The sequence below is a fragment of the Mustela nigripes genome, chromosome X (genome assembly GCF_022355385.1).
Source record: "Mustela nigripes isolate SB6536 chromosome X, MUSNIG.SB6536, whole genome shotgun sequence".
NCBI classification, from domain to species: domain Eukaryota; kingdom Metazoa; phylum Chordata; class Mammalia; order Carnivora; family Mustelidae; genus Mustela; species Mustela nigripes.
Genome location: NC_081575.1, coordinates 111,307,251 through 111,328,737, shown reverse-complemented (window position 1 = coordinate 111,328,737; position 21,487 = coordinate 111,307,251). Strand labels below are relative to the sequence as shown.

The 21,487-nt window shown below is 44.0% G+C and overlaps 1 protein-coding gene across 4 annotated transcripts in view; it reads left to right on the top strand.

The window, feature by feature from the left end:
* REPS2 (RALBP1 associated Eps domain containing 2) overlaps nucleotides 1–21,487 on the top strand; it is a 166,983-nt gene that overhangs the window by 18,761 nt on the left and 126,735 nt on the right. For all 4 annotated transcript variants that reach the window (XM_059384641.1, XM_059384640.1, XM_059384642.1 and 1 more), the window contains exon 4: nucleotides 307–404. In XM_059384641.1, the coding sequence (XP_059240624.1) occupies nucleotides 307–404 (98 nt within the window). The remainder of the gene's footprint in view (nucleotides 1–306; nucleotides 405–21,487) is intronic.

Sequence of the window (21,487 nt, the reverse complement as noted above, 5' to 3'; positions counted from 1 at the left end):
TCCTGATGATTGTTACTGCTTCCTATTGCAGTTTAGGTTCTCAAACGTTCCACTCTTCTAATTTATTCCTAATCTCAACTTGATGTAGATATTTTCCTGTCTTTTCATGAATCAGTTGAATATCTTTAGATTGCTTCCCTAAATTGTACCCAGGGGCACCAAGGTTGGTTTGGCCCTATGTACATAAACTCTGATTCCTTTGCTGATTCTTCCCTGAAGAACAGGCACTCTCAGTTTGAGTGTGAAGTCATAATTTTTGGGTGGATTCTTCTTGTACTGTGTTGACTTTCCCTCCTGTTTTTTCAGCTCCTTATGAAGCTAGACAGCCCCTTGTCCAGCCTGAAGGACCCTCATCGGGGGCCCCTGGAGCCAAGCCCCCTCGGCATCAGGCTTCCCTTATTCGGGTAAGTGATGTTTTGGGGTTATGCTAGTGGGAGACTTGGGGGATGGGACATGACTTTCTGATGGGCCCTCTTTTTTTTAAAAGTTCTACCCCCAATATGGGGCCTAAACTCATGACCCCAAGATCAAGAGTCTCATGACCCTCTGACTGAGCCAGCCAGATGCCCCTGTTCTCCTACATCTTTTTGTAGATGTGTTTCTACCCTTTCTCAGTGTCTCTAGACTAATCCAAGCTTGTTTTTGGTCTTTAGTCTAAAATGCCTTTCCACCTGCATCATTAGTCTCCTTTTTCAGGAGGAGTGCTTTATTTTTTCCCAAAACAGCCTATGTTATTTCTGTCTTACTCTTTATTATTATTCATTCAGTGGATACTTAACTGTTTCCCTTTGTTTGGTGCCTCCAGTTACATTGGAAGAATTTGGAAGGGAGAGGTAGTTCTTCCGCATTCTATTTTAGTGCCTAGTCCATGCTGTTTGGAGAGTGATTATTTTACATGTGGCAGCAACTGCTGTTTCTTATATGGAATAGATATAAAAGGAATATTATGACAGAAGAACATGAGATGTCTCCATTTCTCCTAGTTTATAAAATGTCAGCTCTCTTTTCTCCAATGTTTTCTTTTGGATAAAGAATTCTTATTATTTTCATGTCTGTAACTGTTTTCTTATGTAGTATCTCTTGAGTCCTGTGCTAAGGATGTCATATTCTCAAAAAAGGGTGTGTGCTTGTTGGTGTGTATGTGTCTGCATGAGTGGAATTATGAAAAGACTGGGTGTACTGTTTGACCCTAAAGACAAGAGGAAGTTGGGTAGTTTGTGTGACATTTCGGTTATCCAACTTGGGAAGAAGGATCACTTATGCACAGGCAGTTCTACTCAGAATAGAAGGGTAGTGTCAGATATTTCCATAAAGAATTGGTTTGCTAAACTGAGGGTTGCTAGGGGATGGCCGGGGTAGGCAGAGGGAGGTTGGGTGATCAACACTGGGGAGGGTGTGTGCTATGGTGAGTGCTGTGAAATGTGTAAGCCTGAGATTCACAGACCTGTACCCTTGGGGCAAAACATACATTATATGTTAATAAAAATAATTAAAAAAAGAATTGACTTGCTAGTCTCAAACAGAATAGACAAAGGCTAAGGACAATCATGTTCACTGATACCCTCTGGGATTGGGGCAGTCTGTTAGGCCCAGAACTATGTTATGGAAAGAACTTTTATCTAAGTGTGTACCACCTTAGAGGTGGTAGTCTGTGTACAAAGAACTTCCTTTAGGAGGATAATGTAGCCATATGCTGTATGTTTATATTTAATGCTTCCTACAACTGTAAGATCTAGGTACTGTTTTATCTACTAGTGTATATGAGTTAACTGTGGCCAAGAGAGGTTAGGTAATGGGTCTAAAGGTTTACCCATAACTCATAAGTGGCAGAACTGGTCCTTGTAATAATGACAGTAGTTGAAATGCACATAAGCTGCCAGCACCATAGAAGTCCCGATGATGCCCCCCTTTCTTCACATTGATGTACTTGTTTATAATACTGGCTGGTAGTAACCCCTTTGAAATGCTCCAGCAGCACCTTTAGGGGTGAAATCCTACATCAGTATCTGACTCGGCAGCTCTTCCAGTTTGCCATGAGCAGCTTCTGTTTCACTGGTATGGATGAAGCCGTCTTGGAGTCCTGGGAGTCTGCTATGTTATCCCATTTATTAGATAACAAAACCTGAGGTTTAAAGATCTTATTTAATTTGCTCAGAGTCACAGCTAGGAAGAGATAGGGCTGGAGTTCAAACACAGGACATGTTTTCTTAGTGTGGCTCAGGAACCAGATAGATGGTGATATCATCTGGTAAGTTAAGAAGCCCTAGATGAAAAATTGGCATTGCGAGTATGAGGGAAAGATCATGAGTTCAGTGTTGGACGTTGGGATTTGAGCTTTTGGGATAGCCAAGAGGAAGTGTCAAAGAGATGTTGGGGGTGGGGGCGCCTGGGTGGCTCAGTGGGTTAAGCCGCTGCCTTCGGCTTAGGTCATGATCTCAGGGTCCTGGGATGGAGTCCCGCGTCGGGCTCTCTGCTCGGCAGGGAGTCTGCTTCTCTCTCTCTCTCTCTCTCTCTCTGCCTGCCTCTCTGTCTACTTGTGATCTCTCTGTCAAATAAATAAATAAATAAATAAATCTTTAAAAAAAAAAAAAAAAAAGAGATGGTGGGGAATATGGCTCTGGAGCTTTGGGGAGAGCCAGGGCTGGACATCAGTATTTGGCAGTTGGTGGCCATTAGAAGGACTTATGGTATAGTGCAGAAAAAAACAGATGGTTTCTTGCCCACATCTGACCAAACTGTGTGACCTCTGGCAAGTTGCTTCTCTTTTCTGTAACGTGAATGACTTGGAATGGACTCAATAGTCCATTGGAAGAATCTGCAGTAGTCTGACTCCCTTAATGTTTGCTTGGGGTCAGTGAAAGCCCTGCCCCTGCCCCTTCATGAGTGGAGAACTGCCTTCTGTTGAAGATGAGAACAAGGGGACTTCGCTGGGACAGCAGTTCGTGGTTTTCATGGCTGAATGAGTTTTTCTTGCTTTTGTTTCTAGGTTTCCTTCCTATGCCTATCGACTTGGTTTGATTGAACTCCCATTTCCCAGAAAGGAAAATGCCAGCCTGAATTAGTCATGTAGATGTAGATGATGGGATCTAAAGAAAAGGTTTTGGGTGGTAGGGGATCGATATGGATTGGGCCTGGTGGTAGGCTAGGCTGGGGTAACTCATTCTTCTCGCATTGCCGCGTTAATGTGCTGTTGGCAACCTCGCTCTCTTCTAGCTTCCTCTGTGGCCTGGTATTCAAGTTGTTCCTCATGATTAAAAGGGAGGTGGCCTCTGAGTACTTGGGGAGGTTATTCCGGACACTGGACCAGTGCTGTTGCAGCTCATGAACTTGACATTTTGGAGATGCTTATGCCGAATTCAGCACTCAGATATTGGCATGAATAATTTTTTTTTGCCTAATATCTTAGGAATTTCAGGGTTTTTGTTGTTGTTCAGGGTTGAAATTTTTTCCCTTGAAATTTCAGATGCTGAGCATATCTTATATCAGTGGATGGTTGACAGTGATTTGTAAAGAAATGCTAAGTCTTCAGGGTGCCTGGGTGGCTCAGTCGGTTAATAAGTGTCTGCCTTCATCTCTGGTCATGATCTCAGGGTCTTGGGATTAAACCCCAAATCCGACTTCCTGCTTAGCCAGGTGCCTGCTTCTTCCTCTCCCTCGGCCCCTCCCTCTCCCTCTGCTCCTCCCCGCTGCTCATGCTCTCTCTCTCTCTCTCTCTCAAAATGTTCAGATAAGGGTGTGTGGGTATGTATGTATGTATATTAGAAATACTAAGTCTTCTTTCCCGATTCATCTGTTTATCATGTGTTATAGGTCATTTTGTGGTTTACTTTTCACAAATTATCTTAACCATTGACATTTGGAATTTGCTGGTGTGGGATTTAGAACTGTCCCTTTTGTTCCCACTATACTCCACTGCCTCTGCTTTTGCTGTGGCTGCCAGAAACTGCCATGGGTTAAGTCCTTGTTTTATTGACCCCTTTTGCCACTGACCACCTTCTTGACATGCTCTCATTGTTCGGTGTCCATGATGCCACCCTCTCCTGCTTTTCTTCTTGCTTCTGTGACTGCCTCTTCCTAATCTTCTTTTTCCATTCTCCTTCTTCGATCAGCACCTCACGTGTTGGTGATGCCTGGTCTGCTTCTTAATCTGTTCCTCTTTAGCTGTACGGAAGCTTATGACCACATATCTCCATCTGCCAGACATCCTCACTCAGATGTCCCACTGTGAGTTTAAACTGACTTGTCTTTCCCAAAAAAGCCAGATTTTGCCCTTCCATTCCTGGCTCCATCCACCTATCAGCATGGGCCAGAATGCTGGTCTCTATATTTGGCTCGTCTCTTGGCTCTTCTGCCCACTTAGTTGCCAGGTCCTTGCCATTTTACTTTCTTTCTTTTTTTTTTTTTTTTAGATTTTTTTTTTTTTACAGAGAGAAATCACAAGTAGATGGAGAGGCAGGCAGAGAGAGAGAGAGGGAAGCAGGCTCCCTGCCGAGCAGAGAGCCCGATGCGGGACTCGATCCCAGGGCCCTGAGATCATGACCTGAGCTGAAGGCAGCGGCTTAACCCACTGAGCCACCCAGGCGCCCCGCCATTTTACTTTCTAAATGCCTCCCTTACCTGTCCGTTATTCTGCATTTCTTTGGTTCAGACCATCCTGTTCTGTGACTGAATCTATTCTATTAGCCTCTCTTTTTCCTTGCTTCCCCTCTTGCCCTCTTCAAATCTTAAAAGTACGCGTCTAATCACACTACTCCCTTGACTGAGACCTGTCACTCCCTGCCTACTGCTACCTTTGTATCACATATGTTCCTGAACATGGCTCTCAGGGCCCTGGGGTTCGCCCCTGCTTAATGCCTTTTCAGCCACAGTAACTCACTTCTCTCCCTCAATACTCTTGGCCACACAGAGCTACTGTTGTTTCTCCCATGGTTGATGTTCTCTGTGTGGGATCCTTATTCACCGTCCTGGATTTTGCCTTCCTTGTTTTCTGCTTTGTCTTAATTCACGTATGCTTTGTTTTCCATTGATAACATTAAGTTTGAGAATTTTCTAGTACTACTTGTATATATGAAGTTTCCATTTTATCATTCTTTTTTTTTAAAGATTTTATTTATTTATTTGATAGATGGAGATCACAAGTACGCAGAGAGGCAGGCAGAGAGAGAGGAGGAAACAGGCTCCCCGCCAAGCAGAGAGCCCAATGCGGGACTTGATCCCAGGACCCTGAGATCATGACATGAGCCGAAGGCAGAGGCTTAACCCACTGAGCCACCCAGGCACCCCCATTTTATCATTCTTAAGAAATGGTTCGTAACTTCTCTCATTTATCTGTAAGCTCAGCTAGAGGATGGGCATTCAGTCTTTATTAGTTTCACATTCCAGAGGCAACTGGTGTTGTCTGTTTCTTTTATACCATTCCAGGAGTATATTATGCACATATAAACAAATACAGGTATTCATATATATTTGTGTATACATATACGTATACACACACATATAAATTGTATGCAATATATTTTTACATAACTTTAGGAAGACAGGCTTGGGCAAATGCAATATCCTTTCAGGTAGATCTCAGTAAAAAAAAAATTTATCTTTTATTTGAAATCAAAACATACTCCCTTTTTGCACTCTAAGTATACATGTTTTGGTATTTTCTTCTCTTTCTGGAGGGGTGAACTTAACAGCCTTCTGGGGTACATTCTCAATACTCGCTTGTCTTTATTACTTCAAAGACAAAAAACTGATAAACAGAATTTAGAGAACTTCATCACTCTGCCATTTTACTTGGGGGTTTTGCCTATATTTGTGATGGCAGTTTTCTGCTGACTAGGCAGACATTGTTAGGCATTGCTATCTAGTCACTATATTAATATAAAAGTCTGTGACTTGAAAAACATTTATTTAAATTAGTTGTCTCCTCTCCCCCCTCCATTCTCGCTCAAGTTCAGTTTTTTACCATGCCTCCCAATCCCACCCTGGACTTAATTGTAGGTACTCATGGTCAGAAGCAGGTTCTCTGTGCTCCTTGCCTCCCTTTGGAGCTTTCTAAATAGGAAAGAAGTGTGTAAAGGTTGGTAAAAGACAAATACCCCCAAGGTTCTGTCAGAGTGCTGTTGGCGTGGCCTAAGTCAGAAGGGAATGGATAGTCAGCTGTGAGTAAGTTGTACATTGTAGGCGTTTTGATGAGAACAGGAAGAACTAGACTTTCCGGGAGGCTGTCGCTGCATTGGGAGGACTTTTTATGGTGTGAAAGGTATCTTAGGAATGGGTAGGACCATCATGTTGTGGGCTAAGGGCAGCAGAGAGTAGAGGCTGTGGCTGGAAGCCTGGGGTGGGATTGAATGAGGTGCTTAGGGGGAGTTGTGAGCAAGTCGGTGCTCTCAGTGTGCAGAAGAAAGAAGCAGGTCACCAAGTGGGGCCTGCTGGGTACTGTCTCAGCCACTCTGCATCTCCTACCTGGTCCTCAGCCCTGAGGAAGGCCCTGTTGGCAGGTCGGGCCCAAGGGGGTCTCTTGCATGGTCATCTGGCCTGGGTGGGGGCGGTTTTTGTCGTTGTTCTGTTTTCTTTGAGTGGAGCCTCAGGCATTTTTTTCCTTGATTATTTTGGTATCTTTCCTGCTCTCTCCTAATCTGAGAGCTGTGACCTTGCCTTCTGCGAAGTGACCCTGGGTGTACCTCAGCAGGAGGTCACTCCGCATTCAGTTCTGGCCCCACCCCCCTTTTTTTTACTCCACATCTTGCAGTCAAACTAGTGGGCTAATGAGCCGTTGAAGAAACCCGCGGGAATGTTCTCCTGAGGGGCTGGGGCTCTGCAGCCACCTAATCCATGCTCGCCCTCTCTCCTTGGTCGCGGTGAGAGTGCGCTGAGGTGCTGCTGGCTTGTTGCAGATTATACAGTAAATGCCACACTGCTGTTTTTTCATTTTTGGGTTTTTTTTCTTTTGGATCATGGGTTGTGAACTTTGAAATACTCTTGTTCTTGAGAGTAATTAAAAATTTAAAAAATATGTCAGAAATTAAAAATATACAAAAGAATGCAGAATGAAAAGTGTCCCTCCTGTCCCCACCACTGGCTATCCAGTTCTGCATCCTAGAGACAGATAATATGACACATTTCTTTTGTATCATTCTAGGACTATTTTATGCATATACAAGTGAATATAGGTATTCTTATATGCAATTATATATAATAGGTGCAAAACATATAGTTCCACATTTTTATACATATGGTAGCATACTATGTACATCTGTTATGCACTTGCATATTTTAGGTAGCAGTAAACTTTAACAGCATTCTATAGCAGTCCTCATCCTTCGGCTTTTTTCAAATGCATGGCATTTTGTTGTGTGCATCTTCCATAAATCATTTATGGATCAGCTCCTTCTGATCAGCATCTGGAAACTTGCAATCAGAGCATTGCTTGCATATATATATTATATATATATGTATGTGTGTGTGTGTATACACACACACACACACAGAGCATGCGCATGCACCAGATCTTAGAAATGGAATAATTGGCTGAAATGTCTATACATTTTTGTTTTATTTTATTTTTTTAAAGATTTTATTTACTTATTTGAGAGAGACAGAGATCCCGTGAGAGAGCATGAGCAGGGAGGAGAGGGAGAAGCAGGCTCCCCGCTGAGAAGGGAGCCTTATGTGGGCTTGACCCCAGTTCCCTGGGATCATGATGTCAGCTGAAGGCAGACACTTAACCGACTGAGGCACCCAGGCGCCCCTACACATTTTTATTTTTGATAGAGATTTTCAAATTGGAGACTGTACCAATTCACACATTCACCAACGATGTGTGAAAGTGTTTATTTTCCCATACCGGTGCTAACACAATGTGCTAAAAAACTTGCACATCTTTGCCAATCTGATGGGTGAAAAATGGTATCTCAGTGTAGCTTTTTAAAAAAAAGATTATTTATTTATTTATTTGACAGAGAGAGAGAGAGAGAGAACGAACAAGCAGGGAGAGGGAGAGTGGCGGGCAGAGGGAGAAGGAGAAGCAGGCTCCCCGCTGAGCAAGGAGCCCGGTGTGGGGCTCCACCCCAGAACCCAGGGATCAGCACCTGAGCTGAAGGCAGACATTTAACCAACTGAGCCATCCAGGTGCCCCTATCTAAGTGTAGTTTTACTAACATTTCTCTTTAGTTTTAATTTTTAAGTTTTTTGAAGATTTTATTTATTTCTTTGAGAGAGACAGAGCAGGGGCCTGACTTGGGGCTTAGTCCCAGGACTCTGGGATCATGTCCTGAGCCCAATGGACTGAGCCACCCAGGTGCCCCAACATTTCTCTTTATCAGTGAAGTGGAGTATAGCCTATGCCCCTTTTAAGAGTTATCAGTGTTTTTTTTTTTTTTTTTAAACTGGTTTGTCATTCCTGCCAGTGTGAAACCAGAAGCTGGTGTCTCTTTTTCCTTGGAGGAGTGAGAGGCTGTGTATGGAAAATTGTTCCTTGTGTGCTTGAGAGGAGGTCCTGAGCACCCAGGGCCCTTGTAGGACGTTAGGGACCCCCGCCTCTCTTGGTTCTGGAGCGCCCTAGGCCCTCTGGCGACAGGAAATTCTTATTTGTACTTTTAGGGCAGAAAGTTGAATTACTTAGTTTATGGGTAGAGATTAGGGCTAGGAAAATCTTCTGTTGTTAGGGATAGTGAATGTTAATACATAGTGTGTGTGTTGCTGAATTCCCTTCCTCTGACTGAAATAGAAGGGGTGCGGGAAGGAGGAGGAGGAGAAGGAAGAGGATGGGAAGGAGTGTGTGTGTGTTTGTGTGTACCAGGAAGAGCTGGTTTGATCAATTTTATAGGAATGCATATGCCTTGTCCTTGACATCTTGTTTTACCAGATTAACTCCGCATTTGATTTCAAACCTTAGCTGGAGTTTTGCCATCTCCGTAAGGAGTAAAGAGGGCTGATAGGTTCTACTCCACTGAGTCTACTACCCAGGACTCACAGATACCCAATTAGTCACTATCACCACAACAGATGTCCTGTTTTTCATCACATTAAGCCTCTTTCCTACTTACTTCCTTCACCTACTTCTTTTCCCCTTATTTTTGAAACATTTTATTTCAATTGATACTGAAATTTACTTTTTTGTAGCCTAATTTTTTAAAGATCGGTCTCTTATCTTCTTCAGGTGCTTACCATGTACTTATGCTTCTTAACAATTAACGTGGTGGTAGTTGCTTGGTTTCTTTGTTGGGAGACATTTCTACATGAAAAATGTTTCGTGTTACAGGATAAGAATTGTGAAGAGATACTGGATCGTTGAGAGATGTGATTCCAGGGTATAAGAACAGGGCGCCTGGCGTTGAAACTAAGGATTTTTATGGGAAAAGGACAATTCAGTAATCTTCGGATTCATTGGGGTGCTGCCTTAAGGCCTTACCAAATCTGTGCTTGGAGACAGTAGGGTGGAGGGAGGGTAAAAACGGCGGCTCCGGCGCACGCGAGAAGCCTAGCTTCCCTGGAGTTCTTCATAGGTCATTAGACTACTGATGAAGGCAAGTGAGCTCATTTTATTTGTGGGGTCAGCTCTGTTTTTCCCCACCGTTATGGGCATTATGGTGTCCAGAGCTTTTCTTGATAGTAGCTAGGGCCCACATTGATATGGTAGATAGGAACCCCTCTGATTTAGTCTCTCAAATGTAAATACCCAGTTGAACTCCTGCTCCCAAATAGTACTATTTAAAGCTGGAAAAAGAGAGTGTGTGTTTGTTTCTGGCATGTTCTCCAGGACCCCTTGGTCTTAGTTCGTTGGTATATATATTTGGGTGTAAATATGGAAGGTTCCTTTACAGCAGCACCATCTCAACTCCTGGGCCCATTGGTGCTCTGCCCCCTGGTCTCAGGGGAACAGGTGTCATGCCCTTAGTTGCCTGTCCCAGTGAGAGTCTCTACCAAGTGAGTGCTTATTTGATCCTGGTGCTGTGCTCGTCCCTTAACTTGTAGACGTCCTTTCAGTTCTCCTGACAGTCTTGGAAAGTCGACTTCTTACAAGATTATGTCCTGTACTTGTTCACTCTGGAGTTCTAAGGGGCTTCTTGGGGTCTGGTACCATGCCAGGAGTACCCTGAGGACTACAGACATGGTCCCTGCTCTCAGGGAACTTGCTGTCAAGTGGGCAGATGAATGTGATCAGAAGGTCTCACCTCTGCATGTATAATGGAAAACTGACAGTTGCCCTAATGACAAGAGAAGATTTCCATGGCAAGTGACAGAGAAATCCCACCTAGGGCTAGAAAGTGAGGGAAGGCTTCCCTGAAGAAGTGCCGCTTGAGCTGAGCTGCGCAGGATGAGTAGAAGGTAACCAGGCAAAGGGAGGAAGGTGCTGGGAGGTGAGGAGAGGGGTGTCTGGCTGAGTGGGAAGAGTCTAGGCTAAGGGTGTGCATTGGCCAGGGTTTCACTGTGGACGGCAGAATCTACTCTGGCTAGCTGCCCAAATAGGGATTTCTGATAAGAGGGTGGCAGGTCTACCAGGTCTTTGGAAGGGCTGAAGATTATGACTGTGTTCTGGGCTTGCAGGAACAGTTCCCCAGACCACACGGCAGGGCTGGATGGCTGGAGGGCTGAGGGAGCTTTGCCTTTGCCACAGTCAGGTAGCTACAGAGCTGGGCAGCTGTCGCCATCGCTTTCAGTGGCAGCTCCACACTCTGTATGATCCAGGCCTGCCAAGTGAATGTTTTGTTCCCTGCCTCTTTTACCACGTGACTTGTTTTGAACCAGCCTTTCGTGGGCGTGTTTAGGGGAGCCTAAGTTCCATGTGGAATTTTAGCAGCAGAGGTATTTGGATAAGGTGCTTTTACTTAGCCAGCATCTGCAGTGCAGAGTGATGCTAGGAGGCACTGGTGTGGGTACCGGGTGGGCCAGTATACCATGTGTAGAGCACACAGAGGAGACACAATCCAAGACCTGGAAGAAGGCCAGTGTGGCCAGAGCCCAGAGTGGGCGGGAGACGAAGCTGGAGAGGTAGACAGAGCCCTGTGGGCCATGGCACTGCCTTTAGGTGGGAAACTGATGGCTCAGAAGTTAGGTGGCCCAGGCAGCCATCCTAGATCCGAGCCCCGATCTCTCCGCCTCCAGAATCTGCACTCTTTTTTTTTTTTTAAAAGATTTTATTTATTAATTTATTTGACAGAGAGAGAGGGAGAGAGAGAGAGAGAGAGAGAGAGAGATCACAAGTAGACAGAGAGGCAGGCAGAGAGAGGGGGAAGCAGGCTCCCTGCTGAGCAGAGAGCCCGATGCGGGGCTCGTTCCCAGGACCCTGAGATCATGACCTGAGCCGAAGGCAGCCTTAACCCACTGAGCCACCCAGGCGCCCCCAGAATCTGCACTCTTTTTGCACCTCCAGTCTGTAGCCTCATTGTCCAAAGCATTCCTCGAATTCAGCCCCAGATCTTGAGTGTTAAGGGGAGGGCACAGTGAAGGAGGTTAAGGGTACCTTTACCTAACTGGCAAGGATTGGGGTGGGCATATTAGTGCAGTGGTACTGGCAGTCCACAGCCTCATCAAAATCTCTCCTACTGCTGACTTCTCACTTTCTCCTGGACTCCTCCAAGCAGATAGCAGAATCCCAAGGGAAAGTGCCCTGTGGAGTAGCAGATCTTGGGTCCCGATGGAAGAGCTGGAGATAGTGATTTTTCATAGGCATTTCTTAGGTTAATCAAAATAGTGTTAGTGCCACATACTAAAATAGCAGTGAAATGATTGAATACCTGTATTTTATGGCTGTCTATGGGATTCTTTCTGATGTGAGAGCATGCCAGATGTTTATAGGTGTGTGAGAAATCAGATGGTGCTCTGTCTGTATGATTTAGTAGTTTACTGGCCAAAGTCTACAACTAAACTAGATAATGGGAGAGATGTATAAGTATAGGTTATTTATATCCTGTATGAATATCTGCAGTCTGCAAAATTGCTGCATTGATTTTGGCATTGGAGTGACGGTATTCCTATTTTCTTTTCTTTTCTTCATGGTGAGTTCACTCTTTAATCCCCATCACCTATTTCACCCACCCCCACCCCGGGAGCCATCAGTTTGTTCTTTATAGTTAAGAGTCTGTTTCTTGGTTTGTCTCTCTTTTTGTTTTCCTTTTCTCGTTTGTTTTGTTTCTTAAATTCCATGTATGAGTGAAATCATATGGTATTTGTCTTTCTTGGACTGACTTATTTCCCTTAGCATTATACTCTCTGGCTCTATCCATGTTGTTGTACAAGGCAAGATTTCATTCTTTTTTGTGGCTGAGTAATAATTCTGTGGTGTGTGTATGTGTGTACACACATACTTGCTTGCACCCCACATCGCTACCCATTCATTTTTTTCATGGACACTTGGGCTGCTTCCATAATGGCTATTGTAAATAATGGTGCAATAAACATAGGGATGTATGTATCTTATGGTATTTTGGGTAAATACTCAGTGGTGTGATTACTGGATCCTAGGGTAGTTCTATTTTTAATTTTTTGAGGAACCTCCATACTGTTTTCCACAGTGACTCCACCAGTTTGCATTCCACCAACAGTGTAAGAGGGTTTCTTTTTCTCTTCATCCTCACCAACACTTGTTGTATCTTGTCTTGATTTTAGCCATTCAGAGAGGTGTGAGTTGGTATCTCATTGTGGTTTTGATTTGCATTTCCCTGCTAGTGAGTGATGTTGAGCATCTTTTCATGTGTCTGTTGGCCATCTGGATGTCTTCTTTGGAGAAATGTCTGTTCATGTCTTCTGCCCATTTTTTAATTGAGTTATGTATTTTTGGGGTGTTGAGTTGTAGAAGTTATTTTTTTAAATATGTTTTGGATACTAACTCTTTCTTGGATATATCATTTGCAGATATCTTCTCTCATTCCATAGGTTGCCTTTTAGTTTTGTTGATTGTTTGCTTTGCTGTGCAGAAGTGTTTTTTTTTTTTTTTTGGGGATCATCCCTATAGTTTATTTTTGCTTTTGTTTCCCCTTGCCTCAGGAGACATACCTAGAAAAATGTTGGTAGGGCCGATGTCAGAGAAATTACTGCCTGTGTTATCTTTTAGGATTTTTGTGATTTTAGGTCTCATTTAGGTCTTTAATACATTCTGAGTCCATTTTTGTGTATGGTGAAAGAAAATGGTCAGTTTCATTCTTTTGCATGTAGCTGTCCAGTTTTCCTAGCACCATTTTTTTTAAAAGATTTTATTTACATATTTGACAGACAGAGATCACAAGCAGGCAGAGAGAGAGAGGAGAAAGCAGGCTTTCCGAGGAGCAGAGAGCCAGATGTGGGGCTCGATCTCAGGACCCTGGGACCATGACCTGAGCCGAAGGCAGAGGCTTTTAACACACTGAGCCACTCAGGCACCCCCCCAGCACCATTTTTTTAAAAAAGATTTTTATTTATTTATTTGATAGAGATCACAAGTAGGCAGAGAGGCAGGCAGAGAGAGAGAGAGGAGGAAGCAGGCTTCCCGCTGGGCAGAGAGCCCAATGTGGGGCTTGATCCCAGGACCCTGAGATCATGACCTGAGCCGAAGGCAGAGGCTTTAACCCACTGAGCCACCCAGGCGCCCCCCTGGCACCATTTTTGAAGAGACTTTTTCCCATTCCATATTCATTCCTCCTTTGTCAAGGATTAATTGACCATCTAATTGTGGGTTTATTTCTGGATTTTCTATTGTCTTCCGTTGTTCTATGAATCTGTTTTAATGCTAATACCATACTGTTTTAATTACTGCTACTTTATAACATAATTTGAAGTCTGGAATTGTGATGCTTGCAGTTTTGTTTTTTGTTTTTCTTTTTCAGGGTTGCTTTTGTGGTTCCATACTAATTTTAGGATCGTGTGTTCTAGCTCTGTGAAAAATGCTGTTGGTTTTTTGAGAGGGATTGCGTTAAATATGTAGATTGCTTTGGGTAGTATAGACATTTTAACAGTATTTGTTCTTCCAGTCCATGAGCATGGAATATTTTTCCATTTCTTTGTGTTATCTTGAATTTGTTTCATCAGTGTTTTATAGTTTTCAGAGTAGTGAGGGTGTTTCTTAAAAGGGAATGGTGTATTATTACAGGATGGTTCGATCAGAAAGGGAGGGAGAGGCCTCGGGCTTGCCGATTAAAAAAGAATGTATACTCTGGACTCTGCTCATGTTCTGGCTCTACCATTTTAGTAGGCGTGTGATTTTGGTAAGTCACATCCCTTCCTTAATGCTCAGTTTCTTGTTCTGCAAACTGGAAATAATGGGACCTACTTCTCAGGGTTCTTGTGAAGGTGAAAATAGGTCATGTGTATTGGGTGCTTGCGGTGCCTGGCACTGAGCAAAGTAATGAATATGTGTTCCTGCACGTTCTCCTATGTCTGTGGTGATTGCTTTGAAAATTTAGTTTGTCTTGACAAGCAGCAGCTCCATGTTACTCATTAGATTCAGATTCCTACACTTTGCAATCAACCTCCTAAGCAGTTGAAATTAGATCCCTGAGCAAGTTTGGCATCTTTATGGATGCATTTCCATGAAGAAACTGATAAGGTTAAATTGCTCTGTTAGGATTTAATTTTAACTAACTTCTCTACAGGCAAAGCCAGAAGTCATTTATTGCAACTTCCTGTGAATCTATAATTATTTCAAAATAAAAAGAAAAAAAAGAATTTTTTCTTTTAATTTCATTGGTAAAGGAAGGCACCCAGCCTCTACAGTTAGGTGACGTTGTTTGATAAATGTATATAAAGTTCAGCTCTAGTCATCATATGAGAGCTTAGGTTAACCTTTCTGTCTCTGGGTTGGAATTGTCTATTTGTCCAGTTATTCGTTCAGTCACTGAAAAAGAAACATATATTGAGCATAGGCACTTGTCTGGATGCTGGGGCTACAGCAATGATCAGACTGGACCAGTTTTGCTGCCCTCATGGACCTTTTATTATAGTGAGAGTGGGGTGTGAGACAGAGGATAAATACACAAGATTATAAAATACTACACCGAGTAATCAGCTGGAAGGTCAAAACTAAATTGTTGAGCTCCATCTTGTTTTCTTTATTCCTCATTTAATCGTTTTCCCAGTTTTACCCTGGCCCTCTCTTCTTTTTATTTGGTACATCTTCTCTTCAAGTCTCCTTCAAACCCATGAAAGATAAGCTCCTATTAACCAGACATAGAAAGGTGGCTGTAAAGATGTGTCCACATACCTGCTGTCCCTATAGATGGCCTGTGCGGACAAATTATAAAATGGACTAGGCTTAGAGTTGTCTCATGTTATTAGGTGGTAAAATTACAAAACGAAGCCGTGTGCTTCTGTGTTGAGTGCAGGAATGGCTATGCTGTCCTGGGCAGGCCTGCTTTTCCTTTGGGCCTGGCCTAAAGGATAGTTAGACTGATAGTTGCTGTGACAGATATGCCCCATGTTTTTTTTTTTTTTTTTTCTTTTAATGATTTCATTTGTTTATTAGAGAACAAGCATAAGCAAGGTGGGAGCGGCAGGCAGAGGGAGAGCGAGAAGCAGGCTCCCCACTGAGCAGGGAGCCCAGTGTGGGACTTGATCCAAGGACCCAGCAATCATGACCTGAACCAAAGGCAGCCACTTAACCGACTGAGCCCCCCAGGTGCCATGCCCCACGTTTTAATGACTTCATCGCATTGGTATATGTTTCAATCATCTAATAGGTTGGTAGGCAGCCGTCCTCCATATGGTGATTCAGGGACCAGTGGTCCTTCTGTCCTGTGGCCCTCGGGGACGAGCATAGAGGACTGCAGGGTGCTAGCTCTACTACGTGGAAGTAGTGCCGGTCACTTGTGCTCACATGGCATTGGCCAGAGCTCCGTCACATGGCTGCAGCCAGTTGCAGGGAACATGTCATTGCTGGGTGGGCAGCCACAGCCCCGCAGTGGTGCTTCTGTACTAGGCCTCGTGTGCTGTACATGACCAGAGCACAGCTGCCGTAATCCCACATAGCAGCACGGCTGTCATTTGCTCCTATGACTCTTCTTTCTTCTCAGCCCCATGGCTGATGAGTGAGCATGATCTTTCCTGAGGCAGATTCATATTCCCTTGGACTCTAGTCTGGTCTAACCAGCCTGTTAGTCCTTCTTTCTCAGTAGGGGAGATTGAGTCTTCTCACACCTTTGCTCATGAAATCATGTTGTGATCAGTGGTTGCACTGAGGCCGTCTTATTTCTTCCAAAATATTGTTGGCAGGTGATGCGTTCTCACATACTCTCTGTGGGCTTTCCGTCAGCTTTTGCTACTCCAGATGGTTTGTTTACTAAGGCACCGGAAGGACACTGGTGTGAGATCACTGCATCCGCAGGTGAAACGGCTGCCTCCAGGGTGGGATTGGATTCTCAACAGACACGCTCTGTGGTTGAAACAATAGACACACCCTTTGTAAAGTCTCCCTGACGATGCCTCCTTGCAATTCATATTATTCATCTGTGCTTGATTTTTAAGATACTTCAGGGGTAAATGTCACCTTTTGGGATTTTATTAATAATATTACTTTTTAATGAGTCTTTTGAAGTCGCTTTTATTACAAACAGCCAGTTTTCCCTTGAGATAATAACTTGTAGTGCCAAATATTTGCATTTCACTTGAAACTAAGGGTTTGAATGTTTGAAATATAAGCAAATCTAATTCTCCTGTGTCTAGAGAAACTGCATAATGAACCATATGTATGTGGCTTAAGCAGACAGATGTGGAAGGTTTCTCTCTCATTTTATTTTTTCTTAAAAACACTGGCAGAACTTAAAATTGGCAGCAGCTAGCAAATAGCTCTACCCAGCTGGCAAAACCACTGGAGCTAGAGTTGAAGGGGACGAGTCCTCTTAGGGTGCTGGCACATGTGGGGCTTTTCCAGGCTCTGGCATCTCCTTGGAAGCCCGGGGCCCCATAGTTCATCTCCCCATATTTCTTAGTCTCTCTCCAGTGGCTGAATTTTCACATCTTTGTCTGTAAAGTGGAGCCAGTTGTTTCAGTTGACTTTGGGGTTCATTTGGAGAAGGTGTTCCATGCATCTGGGTCCTGCAGTAAGATGGCCCTCTAGCTGCTGACAGAGAGGTCCTTAGCTGCCATCCCACTGCTGGAATGGGCCTTCCTCTGGTCCTGACCATGTGGCTTTTTTCTTTCTGTCATCTCTCATCCCTCCCTAACTTTGGGCCATCTTGACCTCTGGCCAGGGTTGCTCATGTGGTCTTAACTTGTCCTCCTACCTTTAGTCTTTCCTCATCCATTCTCGTCACTGAAGTGATCTTTCTGTAACTGACATCTGAGAATTTCACTGTTCTGTTTAATACTTACCTGTGGCTCCCTACTGTCTTCTAGATACAGTCTGTATCTCTTAACCTGGTCCACCTGGGCCTTCATGATCTGGGCCCTGCTTGCTGTCTGGACTATCTTCTGGCAGCTCCGCTAACATCCACGTCGTACTAGCAGCCTATTCTGTCTACATGTAGTCTTTCAGAAGATGACCATTTTCTGTCATTTTGGGGTGTGGTTATAAATTCTGTTCCTTTTGTTGGTGTTGCTCTACGTGTTTTGTGGCATTGCTTCTCAAACTTGGGTGTGCTTCAGGTAATCTAGAGAACTTGTTAAACCACAGATTCCTGGGTCCCACTTCCAGACTTTGATTCCCCAGATGTAGGGTGGAGCCTGATGTTCCGTGTTTCTAGCGAGTCTCCGGGAGATGCTGATTTGGGTAGTCTGGGGACTATACTTGGAGTAGCAAAACTCTAGAGTAGCCTGTCTTGTTGTAGCACTTGCTTCATTATTTTGGGATTGCCCATTTGTCTTTCTCTCTCATGAGACCCTAGTTTTCCTGGGAAAAAGAATCAGTTTACCCATCAGTATAGCTGAGTCACTGGTGCCTGGGATATTCTTGGTGTTCAGTAAGTGTCTGTTGAATGAATGAATGAATGAGTGGGTCACTGTTCATGCAGCAAAGTTCAAATCATTTTGCTTCTTGTGATGAGCTTTCTTTTAGACTATTTCAGCCTAAGAATGTGTGGAATATGACCTACTCCTTCTGTATGCCCTCACCTGACACTGAAATACTCACTTAATGAGTATTGAGTGAGAAAATCCCCACAGAGATCAGAGACCATGGATGAACTATAGGAAGATAGACATGGATTTCTTTTGATAGATCTGAAACTTTATGTGAAATGGACTCACAGGTTTACTTTCATTTAGCACAATATGGAGTAGTGTTTCTGCACCTCTTTTATTTTTTTATTTATGTTTTTAAAAGATTTTTCTTTATTTATTCGACAGACAGAGATCACAAGTAGGCAGAGTCAGGCAGAGAGAGAGAGGGAAGCAGGCCCCCCACTGCACAGAGAGCCCGATGTGGGACTCGATCCCAGGACCCCGAGATCATGACCTGAGCCGAAGGCAGAGGTCCAACCCACTCAGCCACCCTGATGCCCTCTGCACCTCTTTTAATATAAGGCAAACATCTGAACTTACTAGAGCCTACCAATAAATGGATCTCACACTACTTTTTAGAATCTGTGATGTGCCTGCTAGGGCTTATATGCAGAGTAAAGGGATACATGATATGGTTCTGGTCCCTCAGGTTGAAACCTGAATGATGGTATTTCAAGAGCACTTGAAATGTTCAAGTATGTGTGATACTAATCATAAGATTCATATTTTTTAAGATGCCTAATTACTTGTTTATTAAATCAGTTAACAGCATGCAGTGAGAAGCAAGTTCTGGGAAGGAGAATGAGGGTAGGTTAACACATTTAGAGCAAGCCCATAAAAGGGCCATGCTATGTTATGTACAGGTTATACAATGTTCTTATGCCTTCTCCCTCTTTGTTGCAAGGCCTTGTTGGTTTTAGGGAGCAGGAATTCTCCTTGCCAGCTTAAGTCTTCTTGTAAAGGAGGTGGGGTTGGAGTTCTCTTGGGAATCCAAGAAATGAGAGACAAGGAGTGGCCCATTGGCCCTGAGGAGTGGGAGTTCTTAGTTATTTGTGCTTGCCCTAGTTGCCTTGGGTTTGCTTCTCTCTCTGGTTGTCTGCTGGCTGCCAACGGCCATCCTTGCCCCCTATTCTTTTTAGTATTTCTCTGCCTCACAGGTTCTGCTTAGGCTGGCTCTGGTATTTCATGGCTTCAAGCCCCACTGAGCCCTCACTCTGTGTCATGGCCTCATTGCATCTGTTCAGGGTCTGTTTTCTGTGCTTTTGATCTTCATGTTTCTTACCCACAGCCCCAGTAATGAGCATCTGGCTGAAGTTTTTCTTGCTAGGGTAGAGTTTTCTCTGCAAGAGGGTCCCAGAGGCCAGAAACTGTGTGCCTTCTCTTCTTTACTTGGACTCAACTGGGTGAGACCAGGTGTGAGGTGGGTCTTGTGGTGCACATGTGGCTACCAAGCCCACCTTTGTATCAGAACTTTTTTTTTTTTGTATCAGAGCTTTTTGTATCACCTTTGTATCAGAGGGGATGGGAATTGCCTTCTCCGGTGGCTGTGGTCCTGGCAGGTACACTGGAGAGCCCTATGGGGCAGTGGGACTCAAGTAATAGGATTTGAGCAGGCTGGGATCAGAGGAGGGATGGTCTGGGAAGAAGACAGAGATCTGACCCATGGAGAGCCAGCAATGGGCGATCAGCCTGCTAAAAGTGAGCAGGGGTGGGAGGTTGGATTGTAAGTTCCCTAAAGGCCACATGGGGGAGGTGGATGTTTTCTATTAGGCGACAGGTCATCTCTGTAGGCTTTTAAGCTCTGTTGTCAGAATAGCCTTGAGACCTGCCAAGAGGCCACTGATGCACGTCGTCCATGAGATAATGTGGGAGAGGAAATAGAATGAGCAGGTGGTCATGGGATTGGAGAAAGAACAGACATGGGCTGTCGTAACAACAGCAGCCAGATATGGCAGCTCCGATTCCAGGCGGCAAGTAGTGTATTCTAGGGGAGCGGTAGCTTCTGGATCAGACCCAGGAATGTAGCAGCCAACACCCAGCACAGAGATTTTCATGCCTTCATTTGCAGGGTGGCGGTGGGACAGGGCTTTTCACCAGTGTCCTGCTGGGTTTGTGAACCATCTGCTTGATTGTTCAGTTGTAAACATCCATTCTTGTGTCCAGCCCATACCCAGCTTTTTAGATACAATTACTCCAGCTGTTTCCTTCAGTGCCAACCAGAAGGACAGTGTTCCTGGAAGTCCTACACATTATAATTTGGCCAGGAACCCAATCCATTGTGTACTGATTCCCTCTACCCTTGGTTTTGCCCCTGCAACCTGGTCAGACATCTGGCCTCGGTCAGAAAGTGCTAGTGTGGAACATTTGAATTTGGCTCTGGGATTTGGTGGGAGTGTTTCAGAAAGTTGTGTGGTCCATTGGGTGCTTAGACTGAATTGTGACCTTTCTTGCTTTATTGATATTGTTTATTATCAGAATCATAGGAGTTTCTGAAAACAACTTGGATGCAACTCAATTTCTAAAAATTAATTTATTTTTAAAATTTGAGATAAAATGGGGATGCCTGGGTGGCTCAGTTGGTTAAGCGGCTGCCTTCAGCTCAGGTCATGATCCCAGCATCCTAGGATCATGTTCCACATCGGGCTCCTTGCTCAGCAGGGAGCATGCTTCTCCCTTTGCCTCTGCCTGCCACTCTGCCTGTGCTCACTCTCTCTGACAAATGAATGGATAAAATCTTTAAAAAAAATTGAGATAAAATGGTATATAACGTTGTATTAGTTTTAGGTGTGCAGTGTAATTATTTGATATATGTATATAATGCAAAATGATTACTACACTAGTTAACATCCATCATCATACATAGTTACAGATTTTTTTCTTGTGATGACAACTTACAAGGTTTACTCTCTTAGCAACTTTAAAAACATAAAGTACAGTATCATTAACTATAGTCACCATGTTTTGCATTACATCTCTAGGACCTACTTATAACCAAAAATTTGTACCTTTTGACCACTTTTACCCAATTTCCCCCCGCCCCATGCCTGACAGCCACCAATCTGTTCTCTGTATCTAGGAGTTTGATTTTTTTCTTGGTTCCACATATAAATGATATCATACAGTATTTGTCTTTCTTTCTTTCTTTTTTTTTTTAAGATTTTATTTATTTATTTGACAGACAGAAAGAGGCAGGCAGAGAGAGGGGAGGAAGCAGGCTCCCTGCTGAGCAGAGAGCCCGATGCGGGGCTCGATCTCAGGACCCCAGGATCATGACCTGAGCCGAAGGCAGAGGCTCCAACCCACTGAGCCACCCAGGCACCCCAGTATTTGTCTTTCTATGTTGGACTTATTTCACTTAGCATTATGTTCTCAATATCCCTGATGCAACTCAATTTAAAAAAGGCCTTCTAAAGAGTAGGCTGACTTTTTTGAACAACAGATAAAACAGAGGGGGTAGGGACGCCTGGGTGGCTCAGTTGGTTAAGCAGCTGCCTTCGGCTCAGGTCATGATCCCAGCGTCCTGGGATCGAGTCCCACATCGGGCTCCTTGCTCCGCAGGGAGCCTGCTTCTCCCTCTGACTCTGCC